Here is a 25,163-nt window from a genome sequence, read left to right on the forward strand (position 1 = left end):
TTCTTTCTCTCTCCATTTCCTTCCTATTCTTTTATTTTTTCATGGGGAGCAGGAAGGGGAGAGACATAATGTGAGAACTTTGTGTGCTTCCTTCCTAAAAGAGGCTGAAAGGGGAATGGGGAAGTTTGGAGTCACATGGAAAACAAGGGAGGAGACTTTGTTCTATTGAGGGCAAGTAAAACATAGTAGTTTCAGCTAATGGAATAGAGGTCATAATGATTACCTTTTCATCATTGAATGTATGGTTAGCCAAATGCTACAGTCAACTCTCAGTTGTGTGCCTAAAGTCCCGGGAAAATCCCAAAGTTTCATCTCATGTCACAGTCTGTTCCCAACCCTGTTCCTGTCACAACATCATCTCATCAGAGCTGCTGACAGATTGTATATAAAATGCATTTTGGCATCACTTCTCTCTATCTGCCCAATCTCTGGTTGGGATGTAACAAATGCCTGAAAGGCAGGCGGCAGGAGAGACTTGGATGATGCAGAGCCTGAGTCGTGAGGCCCCGGATAACCGGGCTTGCTCTAGGAGTTGAGACACATAATTGAACAGTTTTAATTTGGGGGCCTATTGATCAAACATAAAGGAGACCAATGCTTTTGTCATTAATAAACCTCCTGGTCTACATTAAAAGGAGGATAAAATATGAACCGAGAAGCAGGTTTGCCAAATGGAATGGCTGCAAATGTTTTCCAGCAAAGTTTATCACCTGGCATCATACTCTGATTTAGTAGGTCTTGCCAAGATAAACACAGAAATGTGGACAGACTGATGGGGGACTGGGTTGGGGTGGTGGTAATGGGGAGGGGGAGTGGAGGAAGCTGGGTTTCTTGATGGGAAAATGCTTTTGGACTTGGAGCAAGGTACCAAGGTGGGCAGGGAGGCCACGTGCAGATTTAAAGGCAAGCCAGATGGAGAGAAGTTCCCCCCAAATTACCCAACCCCAAAACCAAGAACACCAAAACAAACTCTAAGGGATCTAGCAGTAGCAGCAGCACAGCCTCATCGCGCTGAGCAATTTAGAAAGTGAAGGAAGGAGGAGAAGTAGGGAAGGAAGAGGAGGGAAAAGGGGAGGAAAAAAAAAAGCAAAACAAACTAAATAAAACCACAAACAGAACAATATAAATAAAAATAAACAAACCAATAACAGAATAAAATTTGTAACTCCTTTTTTTTTTTAATTTCACAAAAGTTTTCACAAGGACAACGTTATAGAAGAAAACCCCCAGCAGTGGCTAGGTCATGCAGAACCATTAATTGTCATACCTTGGCCCATTCTATTCATCCTTGTTGCACTTTAGAGAGAGAAGTAAGCTATGTGAGTTTTACAATGCTTTTAAACTGTCATATTTCCTGTTGAGCACTTTAACTGGCACATTCTTATAGGTATAAATGTTCTATGGGCACAACTTGATAACCTCCTTTGCAAAGAATGCATGAAAAGCTCTTCATGATCCCAAACTGGGGTCTATGTGTGTGTATATATATATATACACACACACACATATATACGTATAGTATACATATATATGTGTGTGTATATATATAGAGATATATATATAGTTCTATATAAAAAGATAGATAATTATACATAATATAGAAATTGATATATAGGGACAAAAATAATTTGAAAAAAATTCTTCCACTCATCGGGCTTTTTAATATACATGTATACATTTTTCCCCCACCCCATTCCTGGTCTGAATACTGCACTGCCCTGTCTTTGGTATGGGGGGCAGAGGTTCAGACTGAGCCTCACCATTCTGTCAGTAAAAGTGCTTGTCAACTCACACAGCAAGCAAACCTCCAAAACTATCATGCTTGGGGGGAGAGGGGATCCGAAATCTAAACTCAAAGCATTCACCATAAAAACACCTTTTTAGAGATGGTATAGCCGTGGCACCTTTCTCCTCCCCTCCACCCCTATTCGGCTCAATGGAATTTTTTAAAGGAGACATTTCAAATAGGTATACACCAGCCCAGGGCTAGTCCACAAGCACAAGAATTTGGTTGTGGTGGAGTTTGCCGATTTGTAGGAACTACTGCACTGCCTAAAGCCTGATTCGCATGCATAAGACATCTGACAACTGGATATTGAAAAGGGGATTTTTCTACCTTTCCTCTCATGCTTACTAACTTAAAAAAAAAAGAAGAAGAAGAAGGAAAACAGAAGAAAAAAATAATTGTACCAAAATGTGTTTGGCTTACTGTTGCACGCTTCTTCTCCCCACCCCGTGACGACAAGGAGCAGTTCGCCGTAGTTGTCATTCACCTGCCTAAGTGAATTGGCTATGTTCAAGAAACTGGGGAGGAGGAATTTTTCCACCAGCTCTCAGTTTTGGGACAGCCAGCACCATGCAGCTGTGCCAGCAGTTTGGGGTGGTAGCTGGCTTTTGTCTTTGTTGAGTCAACTGTGGCTCGATCCCCCTACCTTCTGATTTATTTAGCATGTCGGCTCCTAGAAAAACATGCTCTGCTGCTGGGTTTATCTTCCTCACACTCTACCACGGCCCCAGCCCTTGCTCCTACCTGGCATTGGGGCCCTAGCTAATCAAACAAAGGGGAGTTAAAAAGGTCCCCTGAGAATGCATGGAAAAATACTCGCTCTTTCCTGAGCATTATTTATTCTGTACATAAGGTAAGTAATTCACCTTTTAAAAGATGTAAAAGTCCCAGGAAGGCAGTTTTTAATGACTTACATCTGATATTTATGATACATATGGCTTTTCATCCCAAATGTCAAAAGTGAAAGAAAAAAAATAGCTAGTCATATGGCATAAGGAGACAGAATAACAATTTAATATGCAATCAAACCTCTGTTCACTTAGATTAAATGACTAGAATTTGATACATCCACGAATAGGACACTATTCTTTCCTCCACAGTAAGGGTAGAAATGTTCATAGGAACTCCCAGAGGAAGCTAGCTAGCTCTGAGACAAAAAAGGCCTTGGTGAGTAAAAAAAATCGCGCATGTTCTGTTATAAAAGCAGGTGCTTAATAATCATCTACACAAATGGCGAAAGCCTTTTAAATGCTTTGCGAGACTTCAGCCCAGAGAGTGGAAAAACAATCGATATGTTTTTGTTGCCTTTTGGTTGCTCGTTTCAAATACATGTGTATGTATATATGAAAAAAAAAAAAAAAGAAAGGAAGGAAGAAAGGAAAACAACAACAAAACCAAAACCCGGAGCACCCTGATAATCCTGATAAATCAGAACAAACTTTTCTTCTACATTAACTAAACTTGCTTTGCATAACTGACATCGATCACAAGGGCTCTCTCCTACTCTGCAAACTCCTTCCTGCAGTGAGCTATTTATGTCTGGAGCATGCCTTTGGGTTATTTTTCCCCTAGAATCATAAATAACTTTTGGTCCTTCTGCTTATTTGCTGTTGTGCTCAAGGGTTTTATGGTGGTGAAATAAAAATGACAACCACATGCACACTATCATACATATGCAAATATGTGTAAAAAAAAGGGAGGAGACTACAGGGGCAAAGGGGGAAAGTTACTGTTGGAAACACCCACTGGGGAACATGAGTGGCGGATACAGTTTCACACACGGTGGCAGTGGATACACATATCAGAGGCGCTCTTCCTGCACGTACTTCTGTTTGTCTCGGGACTCCCGGGACTTGGGTCGGTTCTGTCGGTTTGCCGTGGACGGGATGGAGTGCACGGAGGAGCTCTTCTTGCTGGAGGACTGGGATGAGTGGGAGGAATGGGAGAGGCTGGCCCGGGACTGGCCGGCGTTGTGGTCAAACTGCATCAAGCAGAAGATCAGGTCTGTCGGCACGAGCTCAAACTCGTAAGGGGGGTTGGTGATGACATACCTGGGCGGGAAAGCAAAGGGGTCACAGGTGAGGATAACTGCGGGCATAGTTCACCTGTCTCTGAACCTGTGGGATCCTCTGGTCTTGCAGAGGACCTGGAAGATGGGCTTCTAGCTGGTTCAAGGCCCTAAGTATTATCTTCCAAGCTGATGCTCGGGACAGGAGATCAGACACGAGCCCCGGCAGAGATGCAGAATTAGTGCCCGTGATGGGAGAACAAAACCGTGCTTCCTATGGCCTATGAGCCCCTTTCCATTCACTATCAAGTTCACTTCTGATCCTGAGTAGCCCAAATGCATGCAGGAGGTTCATGGACCGTACTGCACCTTTCATTCTAGAGTGTTCTGAACAATCACAGACACATATCGCAGGGTCTTTGTTTCCCATGATCTCACTTCTTAGTCCTTTCTCACTCTTTACCATTTAGAAAATCAACTCTGGTGGGGATTTTTCTAAATGAAAGAAGAAAAAGGACCTCCCTGCCTCTGTCTATGCTAGCCTTCCTTTAACTGTTCCCAATTCCATCCGGTTAACACCAGACACTTTAAAAAAAAAAAAAAAAATCACTGTTTCTTCCATAGTAGTACATGTCAAGGTGGGTCCTAAGCCAGACATACCAACATCACCTGGGAACTTAAAATGCAAATTCTTAAGCAACTTCACTCTAGATCTATGGAGTCAGATACGCTAGGGGTGGGGTCCAGTGATTTGTGTTTGGACAAGCTGTGCCGGTGATTCTCCGGCCTCGCTAAACTTTGAGAACTAGCTGGTTCTCAAAGCAATTCATCTCAACTCTGGCTATACCCTATATCTCTATGCATTAAAAAATCATCTATGTTTTCAAACTAGACCAAATAAGTCAGAGAAATAAGAATATTTTTACAAAGCTGGTGATTCTGATGTGCAAACAGAGCTGAGAAATACTCAACTCTATAGCATTGTTTCTTGAGGTATATCACGCAAACACACTGGTTTTAGTAATTCTATAGTGCACTTTTAATTTGCGGCTGCTATGAATTTATTTTAATGCAATTAGAAAAATATAACTAGTACACATAAACTGCTATTTTTTTCTGCTTAAGGTGATAATACATGATTTTCTCAAAGTAAATATATAAAAGTTTAAAAAGTAAGTCCATTAAAATATATTTAGTAAAAATATGGGCATCTAGGATATGGCAAAGGAACCATCTATCTTAAACACTAGCAATATGAAATATCTATTAGCTACCAACAGAATAATCCCTGCAGCTGGATTTTAGAGGAGACACTCCTATTCAGCAACTAATCTATAAAACTTGAATTCTTTACAGCTTCTATGGGTAATTAAAGAAAAACATCTCCCATGACCTCCAAACTCAGTGTTGGATTTAATGTGGCAGAGTCATTTGCACGTTGAGAGCATATACATGGACCTCTGCCTGTACAGTGGGGGACAGGAGAGGATATTTCTGTCTCTGCATTTGGGTTGGGAGAGCAGAGTGGAAATATACTCACCTCTTCGTGCATTGGCTGGGGGTGCTGAGGTGAGCATCTCTCAGCCGGTAAATTCCAAAACAAAGCATATTATATGTTTTCAGAGCTTTGCAGAACAGATCACCATAACAACCACCATCCTGGGAGACAAGAAAAGAACAGAGAGCAACACTTTTATTTGTCTGGAAGTAGAGGTCCAGGGGGGAACAGAGCCTTCTCATGAAAGCTTGTTTTGGGGTCTCCTGAATTGGAGGGTCTGTTCCAAAGGACCAAGGATAAAGAAGTTACTGTGATTAACTGCCTCCATCCAATACTGGTAATTTTCAGGGATCAGATAATGATGGGGTTCTCCTCTGGTTCTCTCCAGTTTTCTATCTGTAGCAATGAGGACCCTAAAGAGAGTGTGCCTCTCCCTCATTTGAAGTGAGGGTGTAAAGCCTGAAGGTCTCAGATGCATGTTTGGCTGAGAAGAAACCAGCTCTGCGAAATGGTGATTATGTTTAGCCCCAGCTCGGCTGTAATCACTGTGATCTGACCGTGTTGTCAAAACTGCTCGAGTGATAATTAAAATCACTGCTAGGAGAAAAGACCCCACCAGGTACTATGGTGACAGACTCTTTCAGGGAAAGGACTGTGTGAAAAGCACAATTTACAGACCTCAGAGATGGCACTGGTGGAAGAGAATGTGTTTCCCCAGGAGGCTAAGAGCTGCAGGCTGAATAAGTGGGATTCACAGTCCTAATCAGTTCACAGTCACCTTCCAAGGGTCTGGGGCCTGAAGTGGAATGTGAAAGCAAATCCACGCACTTGGAAACGCTGGTTTCATGCAGCCAGGTGATTTCAGGTGGGCGTTAGTACAGGAAGGGCCCTGAAGAATGACTTCTTTGGGAATAAGAGGCTGCCTTTGTCCTTCCTGTCATTGGAATTTCCACATGCGCATCATATTGCAAAACACAAATGGGGCCAAATCTTACTGATATTTAAAGTCTTTATCCTTTTAAAGTGCATAAGTGCATAAGTCAATGATAGATGAAAGGGGACACTAGCTATGGAAGCCACCTTTCAAAAAAGCCCAGTCTAACAAAGGCCCTTGCCCATAACCACACCAAAATATGGTGCAAGTCAATATCAGGGTTTCAGAAGAAATAGAGACAGTGACCCTTTCCCTGGGCAACACTACTGTTTGTGCAATAGCTTTATTGGTTCCCAAGACTTGTGGCTCTCCACCCCTTGAACACATCTGTGGAGGTGGTAGGGCCATGAATAAGGGTCAAGAGTGCATACTTTTGCTAAAGTACGTGAACCCAGCTGGTGCATGGGGCCCAAAGGGAGGCACTGGTCATACCCTCTGTAGCAGGGAAAGCATGAGGGAGAGTGACTGGGCCCAGCCTCAGAAATGTGAGGGCCTAGATCTGGAATTAGGGACATTAAAGGATTTACATGAGATGCTATTTGTTTGACATCTAGAGCCACTCTAGATATATGTAACTAGAGGCTCTAGTATGTATGTAGGCTCTAGATGTATGTAACTACCAGTGGTGTTTAAAAACTTCCAAGGCCACAGTCATACCTAGATACAAAAACTTAGAATCCTGGGAATCGGGCATGGCCATCAATGGTTTTTAAAAGCTCCTCATGAAAAAAAAAAAAAAAAAAAAAAAAAAAGCTCCTCATGTGCTATGAACGTGCCTTTGGGGTGAAGTAGCCCTGAGGCATGATTGTGTGGAAAGGGGATCCCTGCCTTGGTTGCATGCTGTAGTCACCTGATGCCTCCTAGCTCATGGTAGGAGTTTCCCAGGGGAGTGAGTAAGTCCACAGGCTCTGAAGCCAGCATTCCTGGTGCAAATTCCTGATTGGGCCAATCCTCAGTCTTTCTGAGCCTCAGTTTCCTTAGAGTATGTCAAAGGATTGCCATTGGAATAAAAATGAATGGTAAAGCATAGTGCCTGCTATGCAATAAACCATAAACATCATAGTTATTTTACCACAGAAGACAGAAAAGACAGGTGCCTAGCTCCTCACTGTCTGGCACCCAGTTCACTCAGGCCAAGTTATTCCTAACCAGCGGGTTCTGCTCCATGGACTTACCCCCAAGTCCGCAAAGGGCCCATCCAGTAGCGCTAACTGAGCCACACGGCAGCGGTCCCTATTGGCCAGCGTCTGGGGGGTGCTGTAGCCCCCTCGAAGTGCATTCTCCTCAGCAATCAGAGCCTCCAGCTCTGGTGTGGCTCCTCCGGTCACCAGGGTCCGGATCAGGGTAAGGATATTGTCATTGAAGTATGTCTGGGGAGAGAGTTGGGGGAAAAAAAGTCCTTTAAGCAAACACCCTAAAGTCACGACAACAGACATCCAAATTACAACTTTCCTTGGTATCTCCTGTTTAAAGTTTTGGCCTTTCTTTTCAAATAATTTTATGTGGGAAGTGAAAAGACAGCAGCCTCAATTATTCCATTCTTCTCTCTCCTACTTGGTTCTTCCAGGAGAGTCTGACTTTTAGAAACCAATTCAGGGAACTTTCATTAAAGGGCTGAAGTCTAAATGGCTGGTGTTTACCATAATTGGTGTTAGTAGGGATGCAAATACTGCTTCCCCTCCTTAAGTCCCACATGTCTACTGAGGGACTTTGGACTTGTGACACAAAATACAGCCTGCCCAGGCTGCTAATCCAAGTACGATTACCTCTGAGGTCCTGTCACCCTATGCCAGGATGTCACCTTCCCCAAAGTGGTTAAAACTTCCTTCGGCATTGGAAAGGGATGCCGAGAGTGTCATTAAGGTCACATGTCACCAATTTATTTTATTACGTGCTTTGATGATAATCTAACCCAGAAGTCTCTATCAATTAAATATGTCAGATAAAATAACGAGGAGGAGGATGTCCTGGTACGTGCACTTTTGGTTTTATTTTTTTAAGTGATCTCAATATAGCATATTAGAAAAGTTTCCCTCTGAGGCAAATATAGCATATTAGAGAAGTTTCCCTCTATGTGTACATTTGTCTCACACCTGAAACATAACAGACCTGTCAGGAACAAAACAATGGGAGTTTAAAAATATTAATAGGGTGTCAAATAAAAGAGCTCAAAAAGACACTTGTCACCCAGCCTAATTTGAGAAAAATCTCAAGTAAGAGTCTATGTTCCATTTTCGAGGGTAAGAAGAAATCAAGCAGGCAAAATGAAATGAAACCAGAGTTTGCCTGTGGCTTCTGAGGGCGTATGGACTTTGGGGAGTCGGTTAGGAAACACAGCTGCATTTCACCCCAACATTTTCTCAGATAGTTTACCTAGCAAAATGTAGTGGGGAATAAACCAGGTAAGGATGAGTTCTCTCATCCTGTGTAGCCATCACTAGTTCTTTGTCTTAGGGGTTGACTACTCAGTCTAGGCTTTGATCTTCTTAACCGTAAAATAAGCACAGTCATTAAGATCAAGTTCATATGCAAAGAATTCCATGAGAACTTCTGGGACACCTGGGTGGCTCAGTAGTGGAGCAGCTGCCCAAATTGGCTCAGGTTGTGACCCCTGGGTCCTGGGATTGAGTTCTGCATCAGACTCTCCGCAGGGAGCCTGCTTCTCCCTCTCCCTGTGTCTTTGCCTCTCTCTCTCTGTGTGTCTCTCATAAATAAGTAAATAAAATCTTTTTAAAAAAAAAAGGAAAAAAAAGAATTCCATGAGGACTTCGGAGTTCAGATGATAGCTGCTCATGGATGAGGCAGGATTCACTTTCCTCATTGAAATACTGGCAAAACACCCAAAGTGATAGAACATTCCAACAGCAAAGGAGACTAGGAATGTTACCGAGAAGGAGTCAGACCCTAAGGAGAATGAAGGTATCCTCCACCAGAGCTCAGATGTGCCCTGAGGCACAGAAGCAGCACAAGGACAAGTACTGGACGAACTGCTGCTGGCCTGGACACGGGATAAGACTGAGTCAGGCGGTGGATGTAATGCTGGCTTCACCTCTCAGAAGCTGTGTGACCCTGGAAAGTTATTTGTCATTTTTGTGCTTCAGTTTTGTGATCTGTAAAATGTAATAACAGTGGTTAAAAGTACAACAGAACTAACACAGGTGAGCCACGTAGAACAGTGCTTGGTGTGCAGCAAGTGCTGACAGATACTTCCAGCCTGGTATCAGAGACTCAGAGCTTTTGCTAGGGAGAGGAACAGTCCTCTCATCCTCAGCCTTTCCTTTAAAAAAAATAAAAATCCTTGATGTTTGGGGTGAAGGGTGGGCAAACCAAAGCCATGTATTTCACCCTTGAGTTTGTACTTCTCAGTCTGCCTCCATTGGAAGACCCTGTTTGGACACAAGAATGTCAGGGCAAAGGTCACCAGTACACTGTATCCTGGGATGGGGCAGGAGTAGCGAGAGGAGCCTCCGGAGGTATGTTCCTGTGCTGGGGCACATCTACAAGCATTTCCAATGTTTTCCATTTCCAGATCCTCTTCGCTACAGTCAGATAACACATCACGAGAAGCAGGAGACTCCTCCCTAGCCCTGTGGCACGTTAAATATGTGAGTGCTGGGCATGGAAACTTGACAAGCACCTTTGTGCTCTAATTACCCATTTAGATCAAGACCAACGGGAGGAATTTAACAGCTTGCAAAGTGGGCACAGAATAGTCATGACCTTGTACACTGAACTCTGTTTTTCAGTACAGAGAAATAAAAAGAGCCAGTATAAATATTTTTTATAAGGGAACCATAGTATTTAAGATATAAAGGAAAAGCATCATTTTGACTGATTAGTTACTGGAAGAAGTAGAAGAAAAAGTTAGAAGCATCTGTTTTGGAATCAAATAAAATTTTTTAAAATATTGTGTCTATAAGAAGTAAAAGATGAGACTATAAGAAAGCTGACTTCATACAACTCACCCATTTTTTATGCAAGATATTAAAATTAAAATGGATGTGATTAGAGATAACTAAAAGAATCCAATATGCTTTCATGATAAACACATTCAATAAACTAGGAATAAAGGGGAATTTCTTTAGCCTGATAAAGGGCATGTATCAAAAACCCAAAGTTAACAGCAGACTTAGTGAAAGACTGAATGCTTTCCCCTTAGAATCAGCAACAAGACAAGGAAGTCTGCTCTCACCATTTCTATTTCAACACAGCACTGAGGGCTCTAGCCAAGGCTAGAAAGAAATGACTATCCATATCAGAAAGAAAGAAGTACAGAGAACATGATGTTATATATAGAAAATTCTAAGTTATCTATTAAAATTCAATTATAGATATAAATGTGTTCAGCAAGTTTACAAGTACAAAATCAATATACAAAAATATTATTTATATACCTATACACTTGGAATGAACAATACAAGAATAAAATTAAGAAATTCCTTTTATAATAGCATCACTAAGAAGAACTACTTAGGAAGAGATTTAACCAAGGAAGTACAAGACTGGTACACTTAAAACTACAAAATATTGTTGAAAGATCTTAAAGAGAAGCTAAATAATAGAAAGGTATCTCATCTTTATGGATTGGAAGTCTTAATATTATTAAGACAGTAGTATTCCCCCAAACAATATACAGATTCAGTACGATCTCTGTCAAAACCCCCAAAACCATATAGACATGGAAAAGCTAATTCCAAAATTCATATGAAGGGTGCCTGAGTGTCTCAGTTGGTTAAGTGTCTGCCTTTAGCTCAGGTCATGATCTCAGGGTCCTGGGATCCAGCTCTGTGTTGCACTCCCTGCTGAGCAGAGAGTCTGCTTCTCCCTCTCCCTCCTCTCCTCCCTCTGCTTGTGTTCTCTCTCTCTTTCAAATAAATAAATAAAATCTCTTAAAAAATAAAAACAAAATAAAATTCATATAAAATTGCAAGCCCGGGGTAGCCCAGGTGGCTCAGTAGTTTAGTGCTGCCTTCAGTCCAGGGTGTGATCCTGGAGACCCGGGATCAAGTCCCACATTGGGCTCCCTGCATGGGGCCTGATTCTCCCTCTGCCTGTGTCTCTGCCTCTCTCTCTCTCTCTCTCTCTCTGTCTTTCATGAAAAAATAAAATCTAAAAAAAAATTGCAAGCACTCTAAATAACCCAGCAATCTAAAATAGATGAAGTTAGAGGACTCATACTTCTTGATGTCAAAACACACTACAATGCTACTATAATCAAGACAGTGTAATATTGACATAAGGACAGACATGGAACTGAACTGACAGTCCAGAAAGAAACTCATATGCATTTGGTCAATTGATTTTGTCAAGGGTGACAAGATCATTCCATAGAGAAAGAAGATAGTCTCTTAAACAAATGAAGCTATAATTCTTAGACTTCTACATTCAGAAGAATAAGTTGGACCCCTACCTCACACCATATGCAAAAATTAATTCAAAATAGATCAAAGATCTAAATGTAAGAGCTAAAACTATGAAACAGGAGAAAACATAGGGTAAATTGTCATAACCTTTGATTTGAAAATGGAGTCTTAAATATGATACTCAAAGCAACCCCCTTTATATCTGATAAAGTCTAGTATCCAGAATATATACATATAATATACATATATAGTCTTCTTTTTATTTATTTATTCATGAGACACACACACACACACACACACACACACACACACACACACAGAGGCAGAGACACAGGCAGAGGGAGAAGCAGGCTCCATACCGAGAGCCCGATGTGAGACTCGATCCTGGGTCTCCAGGATCATGCTCCAGACCAAAGGCAGTGCTAAACCGCTGAGCCACCCAGGCTGCCCCATATATAATCTTATGTAAGATTATATCTTTTATATACATATATTAAATATATTAAATCTTACATATTTTACATATATTAAATCTTACAACCCAACAACATAAATACAAATAACCCAGTTTCAAAAATGGACAAAAAACTTAAATCAACATCTCTAAAAAAAAAAAAAAAAGATATACAAATGGCCAACAAAATAAAAAGAAAATGAAAAGATGCCTGACATCACTAGTTATCAGGAAAATGCAAATTAAAAAACCATGATGAGATACCTCTTCACACTCACTAGGATGGCTACAATCAAAAAGACAAATCATAAGAGTTGATGAAGATGTAGAGAAATTGCACCATAACACTCTGCTGGGGGGAAAATAAAATGATACCACCACTTCAAGAAACAGTTTAGCAGTTCCTTATACGGTTAGACAGAGATATATAACTCAGCAATTCTACTTCTATATATAGATCTAAGAAAAACTAAAAGAAGTTATGTCCATATGAAAACTTCTATACAGATGTTTATAGCAACATTATTCATAATAGCTAAAAATGGAAATAGTCCAAATGTCTATCACCTAATGTATGCATAAATAAAATGTGCTATATCTATGCATGAATATTATTCAGCTATACAAATATTATTCATACCACAAAAAGGTATGAAGTACTAATATGTGCTCCAACATGAATGAACCTTGAAAACATTATGTTAAGTGAAAGAAGTCAGTCACAAGAGACTACATATTGTATGATTCCAATTTTATGAAATGTCTATAAGAGGCAAATCTATAAATATAGGTGGTAGATTAATAGTTGCATAAGGCTGAGGGAGGGGGATGGAGGTTAGTGGGAGTTGCCAAAAGGTATGGAAGGGTTTTTTTTTTTGAGGCAATAAGAACGTTCTAAAATTGACTGTGGTGATGGTTGTGCATACTTGTGATCATGCTAAAAATTGCAGGATTGAACACTTCAAGTGGGAGAATTGCATGATTATTAATTATATCTCAGTAAATGTTTTAAAACAAAAGAGAAATCCTTAAAAGGTAACTAAACTTATAATGGCCAGACTTTTACCCATTCAGAAGCAATAGTTAACAATTGTGTATTGGACACTGAAAAATTTAGGTGGGTAGATCTCATGTGAAGTGTTCTTACCAAAACAACAAAGAAAAAGTGGCACTATGTTATAGAACTAAAAATCACATATACACAAAATCAGTGATGTGGAAGTGAAAGTAAGAAATTGGCTGAAACTACATGGAAAAATATGTAGAGTGGTTTCTTTCTTTCTTTCTTTCTTTCTTTCTTTCTTTCTTTCTTCTTTTTCTGTCTTTTATGAGAAGGCTGGTAGATATTGAGGAAAGACAACAGAAGTCAAATTGATAAATAGCAAGTGTTCACAAGTTAATGCTATAAACAAAATTTGAGCAGGTAAAAATGAATAAGGAAGCAAGGAAACAAATGAGCACAACCTGCCCTGAGCTGAATGATGTACCAAGGATGTGGATTGAAATGGCTCACCAAGTAAATGCTGCCAACATTTAAATCTGTACCAGGTGAATATTTAAATATAAAATATTAAATGAAGACAAAATATGACCTAACACAATGCTGTAAGGGGAAAAAAGTACAAGATCAGGTTAGCCAGAGACTTCTCTAGAAGATTTAAGAACAATATCAACTGAGTTTTGAAAGGACACATTTATTCCAATAATTCTACGTGCATCTAGGTTACCAATCATTTGTGAAGGCAATAGAAATATTGTAAAAAAACAGAAATATTTTTGAATCTCTGTGTACCTAAGTATTTATTGATTTACTTCATTAAAAAAAATACTCAGGAACAGAAATTGGTATCCTTGAGATCATTTTAAACTTTTAGAAATTAAAAGATGAGCAAATTTTTAAAAACATTGGTGAAATATACCAAAACATGGAATTTAAGAGATGGTTGTATATTTTACTACTAAACTAAATGCAAATGTCAGAAGTAATTCTTGAAATAAAAAAATGACACAAAATTATTTGTTAATAGTAATATTAATTTATTTTCAGAAGTCAGAAAAATGAGGTAGGAGAGAGAAGGATGATATAAAGGCATGTAAATTCCTCCATCTTATAGAAGGAAGACTCAAGAACTAAATTTTTCTAGATAATAATGCTTACAAAATATACTTTCAAGCATATTTATAGAATGGTAAACACTAAATGGAATAAAAAATAGAATATAGTTTACACATCACTAGAGAAAATAAGCATACAAAAATATAGCCTGTGTACCCAAAGATGGATACTAAAAGACACAATTATAGAGGCATGTATAAAGTGTAATGCAAAATTATAGCATTATATGTTAATAACTAAACATAAATGAGCTAAGGGATTTTATTCAATCGCAAAGGTTCTTAGACTTATTCAAAAGCCAAAATGAAAATCAGACTCTGATATTTTCAGAGAGAAAATAGGAAAAAGCAAAACAAAACTGGCATAAAAAACTATATTTCAAGGGAAAAATTTAAATATTACATTAAGCAAGTTAGCTTCGTATTGATAGTTAAAATTTACAATAAAGATATAACCTATTTATGCACAAAATAATACAACTGAAATATAGAAAGTAAAACTAATTAGCAATGAGCATAAAATAAATGTGCTGAGGGTGATATGTAAAATATCACTATGTTTCTAGCTACCATAGCTTAAACAGACCAAACTATGCGAAAATTAAGGATATAATAAAAGCGATTTAGTAGATGTGTGCTAAACTTTGCAACATTTTTAGATAGCTTTCAAACAATAATTACCAAAAAATAATCAATGGCTCAAAGTATAAGCTCAAGGTATAAGCTCTAGAGTCTGCATTTAGAAAATTAAGATAATAGTAGAAATAGAATAAATATCCCAACATCTCCAAGTTTAAAAGAAGGGTATTCTAAAACCTAACTGCAGGTTAAGATGGAAATCAAACTTAGAATATAGAGTATTTAAGAATTAACTATTTGAAAAATGGCATATAAAAATATCATGGATTGAGGCCAAAGCTACAGAAACAAATTCAGAGCCTTAAATGATTTTCTTATTAAGCACAAAAGAATCGCAATAAATAATGCTAAGCATTAAAAGAATTGTCTTTTATTGTTCTTTTTTATCTTAGAAAAGCAGAGGGATGCAATAATAAAGCATCAATTAATGAAATCACAAAAGGATATTTATTGAATTGACAAATACAAGAAATAATTCTTCAAAAAATGAATGAGATTATGACAAACATAACTAAAAAATAAAATTAGAAATAAGAAAGAGAATATAGTGTCCTATGTGTTTAAGAATTAACACTCCTATTCTGGAAGCTCTCTTTAATATCATAGTTCCTGGTCATGCATAAGAACAGATACTGTTGTTCAAGGGAAAGCAAAGTAATGATTATCCACAGACATAGAAGATAATTAGGAAAAAAATAAAAAAAGAAAAATGTCATGTTCCTTAACATGTAAAGTGGATGTTATAATGTCATATTTTCTGGTAAAAAAAATTTTATGTTTGATATATGCCTAATCACAGATTCAACTGGACTTTTGAATTTATTTTGTGTTATTTTATTTTAATTAATTAATTAATTAATGTATAGCATGTTTGAGTGGGGGGTGGGGGTGGCAGATGGGCAGAGAGACTCTACATAGGCTCCATGCTTAGCCCAGAGCCAGACATGGGGCTCCACAAGGGGCTCTATCTCATGATCCTGAAATAAAGACCTGAGCCAAAATCAAGTCAGGAAGGTTAACTGAGCCACCCAGGTGCCCCTCAAATGGACTTTTTTTTTTTTTCAACTGGACTTTTAAAAAACTTGATACAAATATGCTAAATTTCCTCCGTAAACAGTTTATGAAATTGTCCTTCCAGGCTCCCAGGTACTATCATAAATATTAGATATTTCATAACTAAACATTGTAGACAATAGTAAAAATGAGAGAAGCTCAACCAGAATAGATTACTGAGAACAATAGTGGAGTAGTTCTTTGTAAAATACAGGACTTGGCAAATCTGGCCCTTGGGCCAAATCCAGCCTGCCACTTGTTATCTTAAATAAATTTTTATCGGGATGCAGACATACTCATTTGTTTATAAATAGGTTTTTGTGCTATAATGACGGAAGTTAAGTACTTTCAATGGAGTCTGTATGGCTCTCAAAAAATTAAAATATTAACCATTTGGTCCTTTACAAAAAAAAGTTTCAATGGAGTCTGTATGGCTCTCAAAAAATTAAAATATTAACCATTTGGTCCTTTACAAAAAAAAGTTTGCTGATCTGTTCTTTCATATGATAAGGAAAGCACCATAGGGGAAAAATGTTTATTCTACAAATGATTTAGGGGTAACTGGCTATCTGGAAAAAATTCTTCAACAATATGGTAATGATTAAATAAATCATGATACACTTATATTACTTACATTGTCCAGATATTAATATTATGTTTTCAGAGAATATTTAATGGCACTGTAACAATTATATGATATAATAAAATATGCAAAAAGGCAAGATCCAAAAAAAAAACGTGATATAAAATTCATGTTAAAAGTGCAGAGCTAAAAAAAAAAAGTGCAGAACTCAGCTGATATATGTTTATTTTTGTGAAAATAATTATACTTAATACCCCAAAATTTTACTTGGTGATTAACTCTTGATGATAGACTTCTGATTGATTTCCATTTTTTCCTAAAATTTTATTTATTTTCTATATTTTTTTACTAAAGATATATTTATATTAAATTTCTAAAAAAGGAAATGAATGAAATTCATATAATTCAGTAGCAAACACCACACACACCCAAGTACCATTCAAAATGGGCCAAGGAACTGAATAGACTTTTTTCCAAAGAAGATGATCAAATGGCCAACAGGTACATGAAAAGGTGCTCAACATCACTAATCATCAGGAAAATGCAAATCAAAACCACAATGAACTATTACCTCACACCTGCTAATTATGACCATTGTCAAAAAGGCAAGAAATAGTACATGTTGATGAGGATGAGGAGAAAAGGAAACCACTGTGCACTGTGGTAGGGAATGTAAATTGATGCAGCCACTATGGAAAACAGTATGATTGTTCCTCAAAAATTACAAATAGAACTACGATATCATCCAGTAATTCCCCTTCTTGGTATGTCTGAAGGACACAACATCACTCTCTCAAAGATACAGCTGCATTCCCACGCTCACTGCAGAACTTTTTACAATAGCCAAGAGTTGCAAACAACTTAAGTGCCCATTGACAGAGGAGTAGATAAAGAAAATGTGGTATACATATACAATGGAATACTACCCAGCCATAAAAAGAAAGAAATCCTGCCATTTACAACAACATGGATGAATCCTGAAAGCATTACGTTAAGTGAAATAAGTCCAGGAGAGAAATATGAATATTGTATAATCTCACTTATATGTGAAACCTAAAAAACAAACAAACAAACAAACAAACAAAACCAAACACACAAACACACACACACACACACACACACACACCAAAAAAAACAAAAACAAAAACAAAAAACCCTGATCCTACAGTAACAGAGAAGAGATTGGTGATTGCCAGGGGCTTGGATGTTGGGCATGGAGCAAAGAAGTGGTTAAAGGATACCAGCTTCCAGTTATAAGATGAATTGGTTCTGAAGATGTAATATATGGCAGGGTGAGTGCAGTTAACAATACTGCATTATATACTTAAAAGTTGCTAAGAGATTTTAAAAGTCCTCTCTCTCTCTCTCTCTCTCTCACACACACACACACACACACACACATGCAGCTATTTGAGGTGATGAATGTGTCAACTAACCCTACTGCGGCAATCATTTCTTAATATATACATATACCAAATCATTACACTATATACCTTAAATGTACATAGTGTTATAAGTCAATTATATCTCAATAAAACTCAGCCAAAGAAAGGAAGCAAGTGTTATAAAATAGTTAGAGGCAAAAAAATAAAATAAAATGTAGCCACAAAGAACCTGATGAGAATATAGCTGAATATTTTAGTGATCTCAGGATACCTGATAATTCTCTTGGTCAGCAGGCACTTTTTAAGCATAAAAACTATAGAATAATTCACAAAACAAAATATACATTTACATGATCACATACAAATTAAAAGGTTATATACTTCGAAACTATCATGAACACAATTAAAGGGCCTCCTAGAGAAAATGATAATCGGTGCCCGTTAGAGCTCATGAGATGGCATTTACAAACCCGTGAGGGCAGCATGAAGTAATAGGAGATAATCCAGCAATATGCACCAAGAGCTTTAAAAATGTTCATATTTGTTAAAAACCCGGTAAGTTTGCCTCAAGATCATAAATTGTTTCTTGTTCAAAAATTATGTAAAATAATGTTTAACACAGGGTTAGTTATTGTTACACACACAAAAAATATTTTTTTACAACAAAAAATTTTTAAGACGAAATGCCCCATAATAGGTAGATAACAGTTAAATAGGTTCTGGAATATCTATAGGTTAGAACTGCATGAAGTCCTATGGAGGCACTGCAAATCATGATATCCAATAATATGACATGATTAAGCTCTGGATAAAATACTAAGTGTTAAAAGGGAAAAAACAAAAAACAAAAAAAAACAAGATCTAAAACTGGGTGATCCATGTTTATTTATCCATCTGGGAAGAAATATACCAAAATATTAATCATGCTTCTCTCTGGGTATTAGAAATACGGTTCACTTAAATGTTTTTCTTTATACCCTTCTGTGTTTTCAAAATATCCCACACTGAATAACTTTCCTAATGAAAGCAGTCAGTGATTTTTTAAAAAAAGAACAGTCTAAGTTGTGCTTTGCAATGATGAGTCTAGAAGGTCAGCATGAAAGGTTATTGTTTTGTCCAATTTGTTCCAATCTCAAGGATTTGACCTTAACATGTTTCCCCTTCTGTGTTGAAATCAGTCACCTTGTAACAGCACAGACTTTTTGATCAATCCATCGCTGACATTTATTGAGCATTTACTAATCCCTAGGTCTTGGTTTGGCTTGAAATTGTATCCTTTTCAAAGAGTGTGTCACTTTCAAAACTTCCCATCAACTGGTATAATTTCAGGGTAGGTCACAGGGTTTCATGGGTGCCTGACCAACTCTGGAACCATTCACAACCCTGGACACAAATCTCCACCCCCTGACCTGTACCCTAGATCTCTCTCCTTGATTCTCCCATGGGGGCGTCAAGGAGCAGCACTGCAGGCAGCAACACCTGCAAGGACAGAGAGTAGTGATGTCTGTCTGTCAGCAGAGCTCTCTTGTTCCCATTTTGCTGCCTCAATATTCAGCTGCAGAGAAGTAACTTTGGGCATTTCGTGGGGGTGTGTTCTGAGCTCGTACCAAGGTTTCTCTGTGATCTGAGTGACGTGGTGCAAAGACAACGCTTTTCTTTGAAAAAGGATAACTAGCTGGTCATAATGGAAGGCACGGATTTCTTCACGTGGTTGGGATATCACTCATAGAGCATACACTGATTGGCCTGCAGCTAAGCACAAATCCAGAACTTTCTGCATCGGAAGTGGCTGTTTCAGTACCCTGCGGCAAACAGATGCTGGGCCCTCAATACCAGTTATAGCAGACAACTCCTATGGAGAATGTGCCAGCTAGAACAAACTTCTGTACAACTCACCTGACCCAGAGTACATAGTTCTCTTCTGGATTAACAGAAACACTAGAATCGAAGGCAGACACGCAAACTTCTGAAGGTAGTATTGTAATATGGAAGTGCGGTCTTTGGCCTCCTGAACTATGCATGTAGGTGAGGGAATATGGGAGTCCATCTTCCCACTACCAAGGTTGGGGTTCCACCCTTCATCAGGGAAGACCTTCTTTCAGATAGGACACCATGGCACCCCGGGTTATGTGCACTGACCTCAGAATTCAGCTAGCATGGTTGTAAATCCCGGATTTGCCATTCGACAGCTCTGACAATGGGAAAGTTGCCTGACTGTTCTCTGCCTCGAGTTCCTCATCCATGTAATGGGAACAAAAGAAAAACCCCAGTGCAAGCAAGCTTATAGGATGGTGTTAAATGAGATGCTCTGTGTAACGTCTAATGTGCAATAAATAATAAATGGTAGCTGATAAAAATAACAACCGGCTAGCAATGCAGAAAACCCCCTCTCCCTATGTTTCGGTGTTCTCATCTCTCATATCAGAGAGCTGGCCTAGATCACAGGCGTGGCCTCCTCGGCCTCGGAACCTTGACATTTCTCAGATCCCATATGTAGACGGAGTAACAGGCATCGTGCAAGCTGAGAGATGCGGGGCCGAGGACCTGACAGCACAGGGAAATCTGAGCCCGCACTGCCACCTAGCCTGCTCTGAGGACGCCCCTCTGCGCCTGTGTTTCTAACTGGTGCATCTTCCTCTTTTTATTTTTTTAAAGTATAATTACCAGAGCTTATGTTTCACAGTTAATGCTGTCAAGCCTTTTAAACTAATTGGTCTTTTATAGAAAATTTAACTGAAAATTAACACATCTTTTAATAACATTGCCTTAACTTTAATGGCACTTTGCCTTTCGTTTATAATTGCTCTAAAATTGTCATTTTCCATGCCATAGCTGCCATTTTTTAGATTTGCTAGTTTTCATGGTGTAGATTTTTATTTTTAGTATTTTTCTTTCATGAGGGATGAGAACGACTTGATTTTTTTTTTTTTCTCAATGCCGGATCTGCTTGGCCTGATGTGACAGCAGGGGTGTGTTCTGGGTGCAACAGAGCACACTGCCATTTGCCACATGGACACTGGCGCTAGCTCATCTGCCTCGGGATGGCCCACGGCCCGTCTCTCACCTTGTGAGCAGGAGAAATGAGGCTCTCAAGTGCAGTGCAAGGAAGAGGGCCATGTAGGAGTCGTTTGTTTATATAACACGGCACTGGATTAGCTTGGGCTGACTACGAACTTGGTCTGCTCCATAACACCCTCCCGGGGTTTAGCCAAAAAGCAAGTACAATTAAGAGAGTGAATCATGTGAGTCCATCTTCCAGATGGTCACATTCTTCAGTTACAACATAAGCCTCAGTCATTTCTGGCAAACAGAGACCAGCTCTGATATTAGAGAATAGAATATAGAAACATTTAATACACACATACGCATATATATGTACATGCATGGATAATAAATCTACTTCTTTGTAGTTACATTGGATCTGAAGAAGTATTTGCTGATTCTGTGAAAGATTTTCATATACCTTTATCTTTACCCAGTTACCCTAACATGATATCATTCCCATTGACATTGGGACCCAACTGATTCCCAGACAGTGGAAAAGACATGCACTGGCTGCTAGTGAGCTGGGACTGAGACCAGTCCTAATTCATGGCCTAATTCATGTCCTAATTCATGGGCCAGTGCCATATTGTGTCTCCTATAAGTCCTTGCCTTTGTTATGAAATATTAATTCATTGAACATGCAAATATCCACCCTGGGCATTGGAGTAGTGAGCAAAGCAAAGACAGGCCTGGCACAAAATGGTCATACTGAAATTTTTTGGGCTCCTGGGGGAATTCAGTGGTGGGGGTCCCAAAAAAGGTGGAGGGTCCAAAGAAAGTGGACATCATGTGCTCATGCTCCCAATTCAAAGGACAGGCACATGGCCAGAAGTCCAAGGGTGTTGTTGGAACATAGTCATGCAGGCTCACAAAATTAGAAGCAGGAGGCCTGCAAGTCGGGTTCAGTGGGATGGACAGGCGGCGACCAGTGGGGTGAGTGAAGCAGGCCTGGGAGAATTTAACAGGAAACAGTGTGGACTCCAGTTAAAGGAAGCATAGCTCAGCTCTAGCCGATGGGTGCTTTGTGGGTATCTGGGAATCTGCTTTGTCACTCCAATCAAAATAAGCTGGAAATCCATTTTCTAAGGGTAATCTATTCTAAGGGTATTCTAAGGAAGGGTAAGTTTAAAATATCGGCAACAATTCTAGTTAAAAATGAAAAACTTTGGGAAATACAGAACTGTCTACAGGATGGGTGTTGCCTGCAATGTGCCATTTTGAGACTTCTATGAGAGACGACGGTTCATTAGAAGCCAGATATCAATCCAGGTGCTCATGCCAACATATCATGCTGTTTCTGTTCCTTTATTCTCTTAAAACGAGTGCACTAGGATGGAGTGTGGGACAGAAAAATACTTCAGGAGTCAACTCAGTGATGGGTTTGTCCTTCCAGCCAACACACACAGGAAGCAGAGGCCTTAGGAGGATCCTGGTGGTATCCAAAGGAAGACGCATGCATATTCTAATCAAGACTGAAGTGTTTAGTCCCAGACCTAGAACTTGACAGTACATGGTCTTTGTACTCAGAATACTCACGTATGGACGATAGCTCTGCCCGTCTGACTGCTTCTTGCATGTCCCTCACTTATATCTACAACATTCCAACCACGATGGCCTTCAGCTACTGCCTCAGGCCCATCAAAGTCAGCTCAGCACCACTGTTTAGCTTTAGCCCTGATCTTGCATCTGCCGTGGAAAGCTGATCACCCTCACCCCCAAGTGCTCTCTCTTGATTTTTAAGTGTCAGCTTCCAGGTCTTCAGCTAAGACAGCTTCACTCTGACCACTATGGCTAACACACGTCTCCACACCCTCAAATCAGTTTTGCCCATTTGATATTATTCATTGACTACTACTGATAAGTAGCTGTCATTACTGATTTACATAATCATTTACATAATTATTGCCCATGAAAATGAAAGTTCCAATAGCATGAGGGCCAAGGTCTCCCTCTTTCTTCTTCACTGCTAAATCCCTGGCATCAAAATAGTGCCTGGCATTCAGTTCAGTGCCCAAGAAAGGCAATGATCAATAATGATAAATACAATATCGAGTTTGTCATGTGTGAAGCACTGCACTAATCACTTTACAGCCTTAACTCATTTGAGGATCTCAACAATTCTGTGAGGTAGGTACTATTATTATCCCAATTTTAAAGATGATAAAACTGAGGCACAGAGAAGTTAAGTGTATCCCGCCCATAAATGCTGGTTCTGGGATCTGCATCCGAGCAGTCTGGCTCATAGTTCATGACTTTTCTGCCTAGGGAGGGGCCAGATACAACTCAAATTGGGGCTGCGGGTGGGGGGAGGTAGTGGTGTGGAAGTCAAGTCCAACACTTGAGCACCAGTTTCAGCTCTAAATTCAGAGAGGCTTCCTTTCATCTTTTTCGTGTGTGTGTGTGTGTGTGTGTGTGTTGGCGGTGGGGGGGGGCAGGCTGGTACCTTTTGCTGAATACACTGCTTAGTTGTGAGCCTCTTCCTAGAGGCAGATACCCACAAGCATAATTATTCCCTCTGATCATGTGTCTCTGCTGTTGATTAGCAGGAGAAAGCCACGAGGCCATGTCTGCAACATCCCTATCTGTTCAGGAATGCCTATGACGAATCAAAACACTGTTCTTTTAACAAATGAAGCAGCAAGCAGCAGGAGTTGAGTTATGAAGGACAATATTCAGGGGACGTTTAGACACATGATTAAGTGGCAATTTTGGGGCTAGAAAAAGCAGATCATGGACATCTGAGGAGGTGTGTGTGCGAACGTCGAGACGTTGCTTGTAAGCAACTGTCTGAGATGGAAGCTTACCTCTGGCTCCCGCTGCTTGGAGGAGTCTCAATTTCTCAATTTACATTCCTGCCAACCTTTTCAGTTCCTTCTAGTTACTGCCTTGGTTTTTGATAATCTCTTGTTGTTGTTGTCGTTGTTTTTCATAAATTAGGGTTTGGGTGGAATGCAAAGAAATCACAGGTAACATTTTTGTCTGAAGGCCCAGATTCAAGTGAGTCTGTTGAACCAGATCCAATTCAAGACCTCACTGTGGGGGTGCGCCTAGGTGGCTCAGTCAGTTAGGCTTTGGCTCAGGTCATGATTCCAGGGTCCTGGGATCAAGCCCTGCATGGAGCTCCCTGCTCAGGGAGCCTGCTTCTCCCTCTCCCTCTGCCTCTGTCCCTGCTTGTGCTCTCTCTCTCTTTCTAGAGAAAGGGGGGGAGGAAAAAAAAAAAAGACCTCACTGTGGAACTTGCTCATCCCAGACAAGGAAAACCAGGCCTGGAATGATCGGATGGGCTTTTTGACTAATGATTTGAAAAGTCCCCATCAGCGCATTGGTTAAATATGTGTTGCTTCAGGTTTATTCACATTATTGTCCAAAAGATCAGACACTGTAGCTGAAGTGCCTCGCAGAGTTCTGGGCCCTCAATAAATGAAGCCGATGATGATTACAATGACAGTTACTAGATTCTCGATACTCTTTTTTTTTCCCAGGCTGGAATTCAGAAGGAATGCTGCTGGCAGACCCGTGGCATCCATACATGCTTTTAGGTACTCTCTCCCAGACACTTCAGTTTGCATTTCAAAGGAGATTAGAGATGGCTTTTTAAAAATTTCAAACCAACCCACTTTGATTTCTCATCTGAGTTTCCAAAAACGGACTCCGTGGTGGGGCTACAGACAAATAGCTGTGCAGCTCTGATCCAGATGTGCCCCCCAGCCCCACCCCATAGCCACCGAGTGCCCCTTCTGTTGTGTAGGGGTGAAGTTCTTTGCTGCTTAAAATCCATTTTAGCGGCTCATTGGTATGAAGGGCTGGCTTCATGGGTGTGTAGACTGTGGGGTCACCCACGGTCCATGCTCAAAGGGCCCCTCACTTGGCTTAAAGCTCTGCACTCAACATTTTGAAATTCTTAATCATGTATGAAAAAGTGGCCTGGCTAATTCCTGCCTGGAATATCCTGAATGATACATAGAAACAAATTTTTATAAGTTTGGATTTTATAAAACGTTAATAGAGTATTTTGCAGCTCTTGAAAAAAAAAACACAGTTTAATCACCTTTTGGGGATATCAGTCTTCTGTAATCTCTCTAGTTAGGATCAGAAGTAAAATGAAATTTCTAAAAGAGATGAATTAAAAAAATCCCTTTGAAACCGAAGACCAGTACAGACAGTTTGGCACTGTATGAGCACATCCTGTAGCTTCTATCTTCCTTCTGGCTTGTTTAAGGAGTTGGCCCAAACTGGGCCCAACATCACTAGCAGGTAGAGAATGGTTGGGCCCAGAACCATCAGGCCATCAGAATGAAAT

The 25,163-nt window shown here is 39.6% G+C and overlaps 1 protein-coding gene across 32 annotated transcripts in view; it reads right to left on the minus strand.

Moving 5' to 3' along the window:
* Positions 1–25,163, minus strand: part of KCNMA1 (potassium calcium-activated channel subfamily M alpha 1) — a 717,848-nt gene that overhangs the window by 13,470 nt on the left and 679,215 nt on the right. For 17 of the 32 annotated variants that reach the window (XM_072756332.1, XM_026005314.2, XM_026005306.2 and 14 more), the window contains 3 exons: positions 7,402–7,596; positions 5,335–5,453; positions 3,613–3,837 (listed from right to left, as the gene is read on the minus strand). In XM_072756332.1, the coding sequence (XP_072612433.1) occupies positions 3,613–3,837; positions 5,335–5,453; positions 7,402–7,596 (539 nt within the window). Of the gene's footprint in view, positions 1–1,267; positions 1,297–2,773; positions 3,838–5,334; positions 5,454–7,401; positions 7,597–25,163 lie in introns of those variants that run through there. The other 15 variants (XM_072756324.1, XM_026005207.2, XM_072756321.1 and 12 more) reach the window with 3 other exon arrangements.

The sequence above is a fragment of the Vulpes vulpes genome, chromosome 4, assembly GCF_048418805.1.
Source record: "Vulpes vulpes isolate BD-2025 chromosome 4, VulVul3, whole genome shotgun sequence".
Classification (NCBI taxonomy): Eukaryota; Metazoa; Chordata; class Mammalia; order Carnivora; family Canidae; genus Vulpes; species Vulpes vulpes.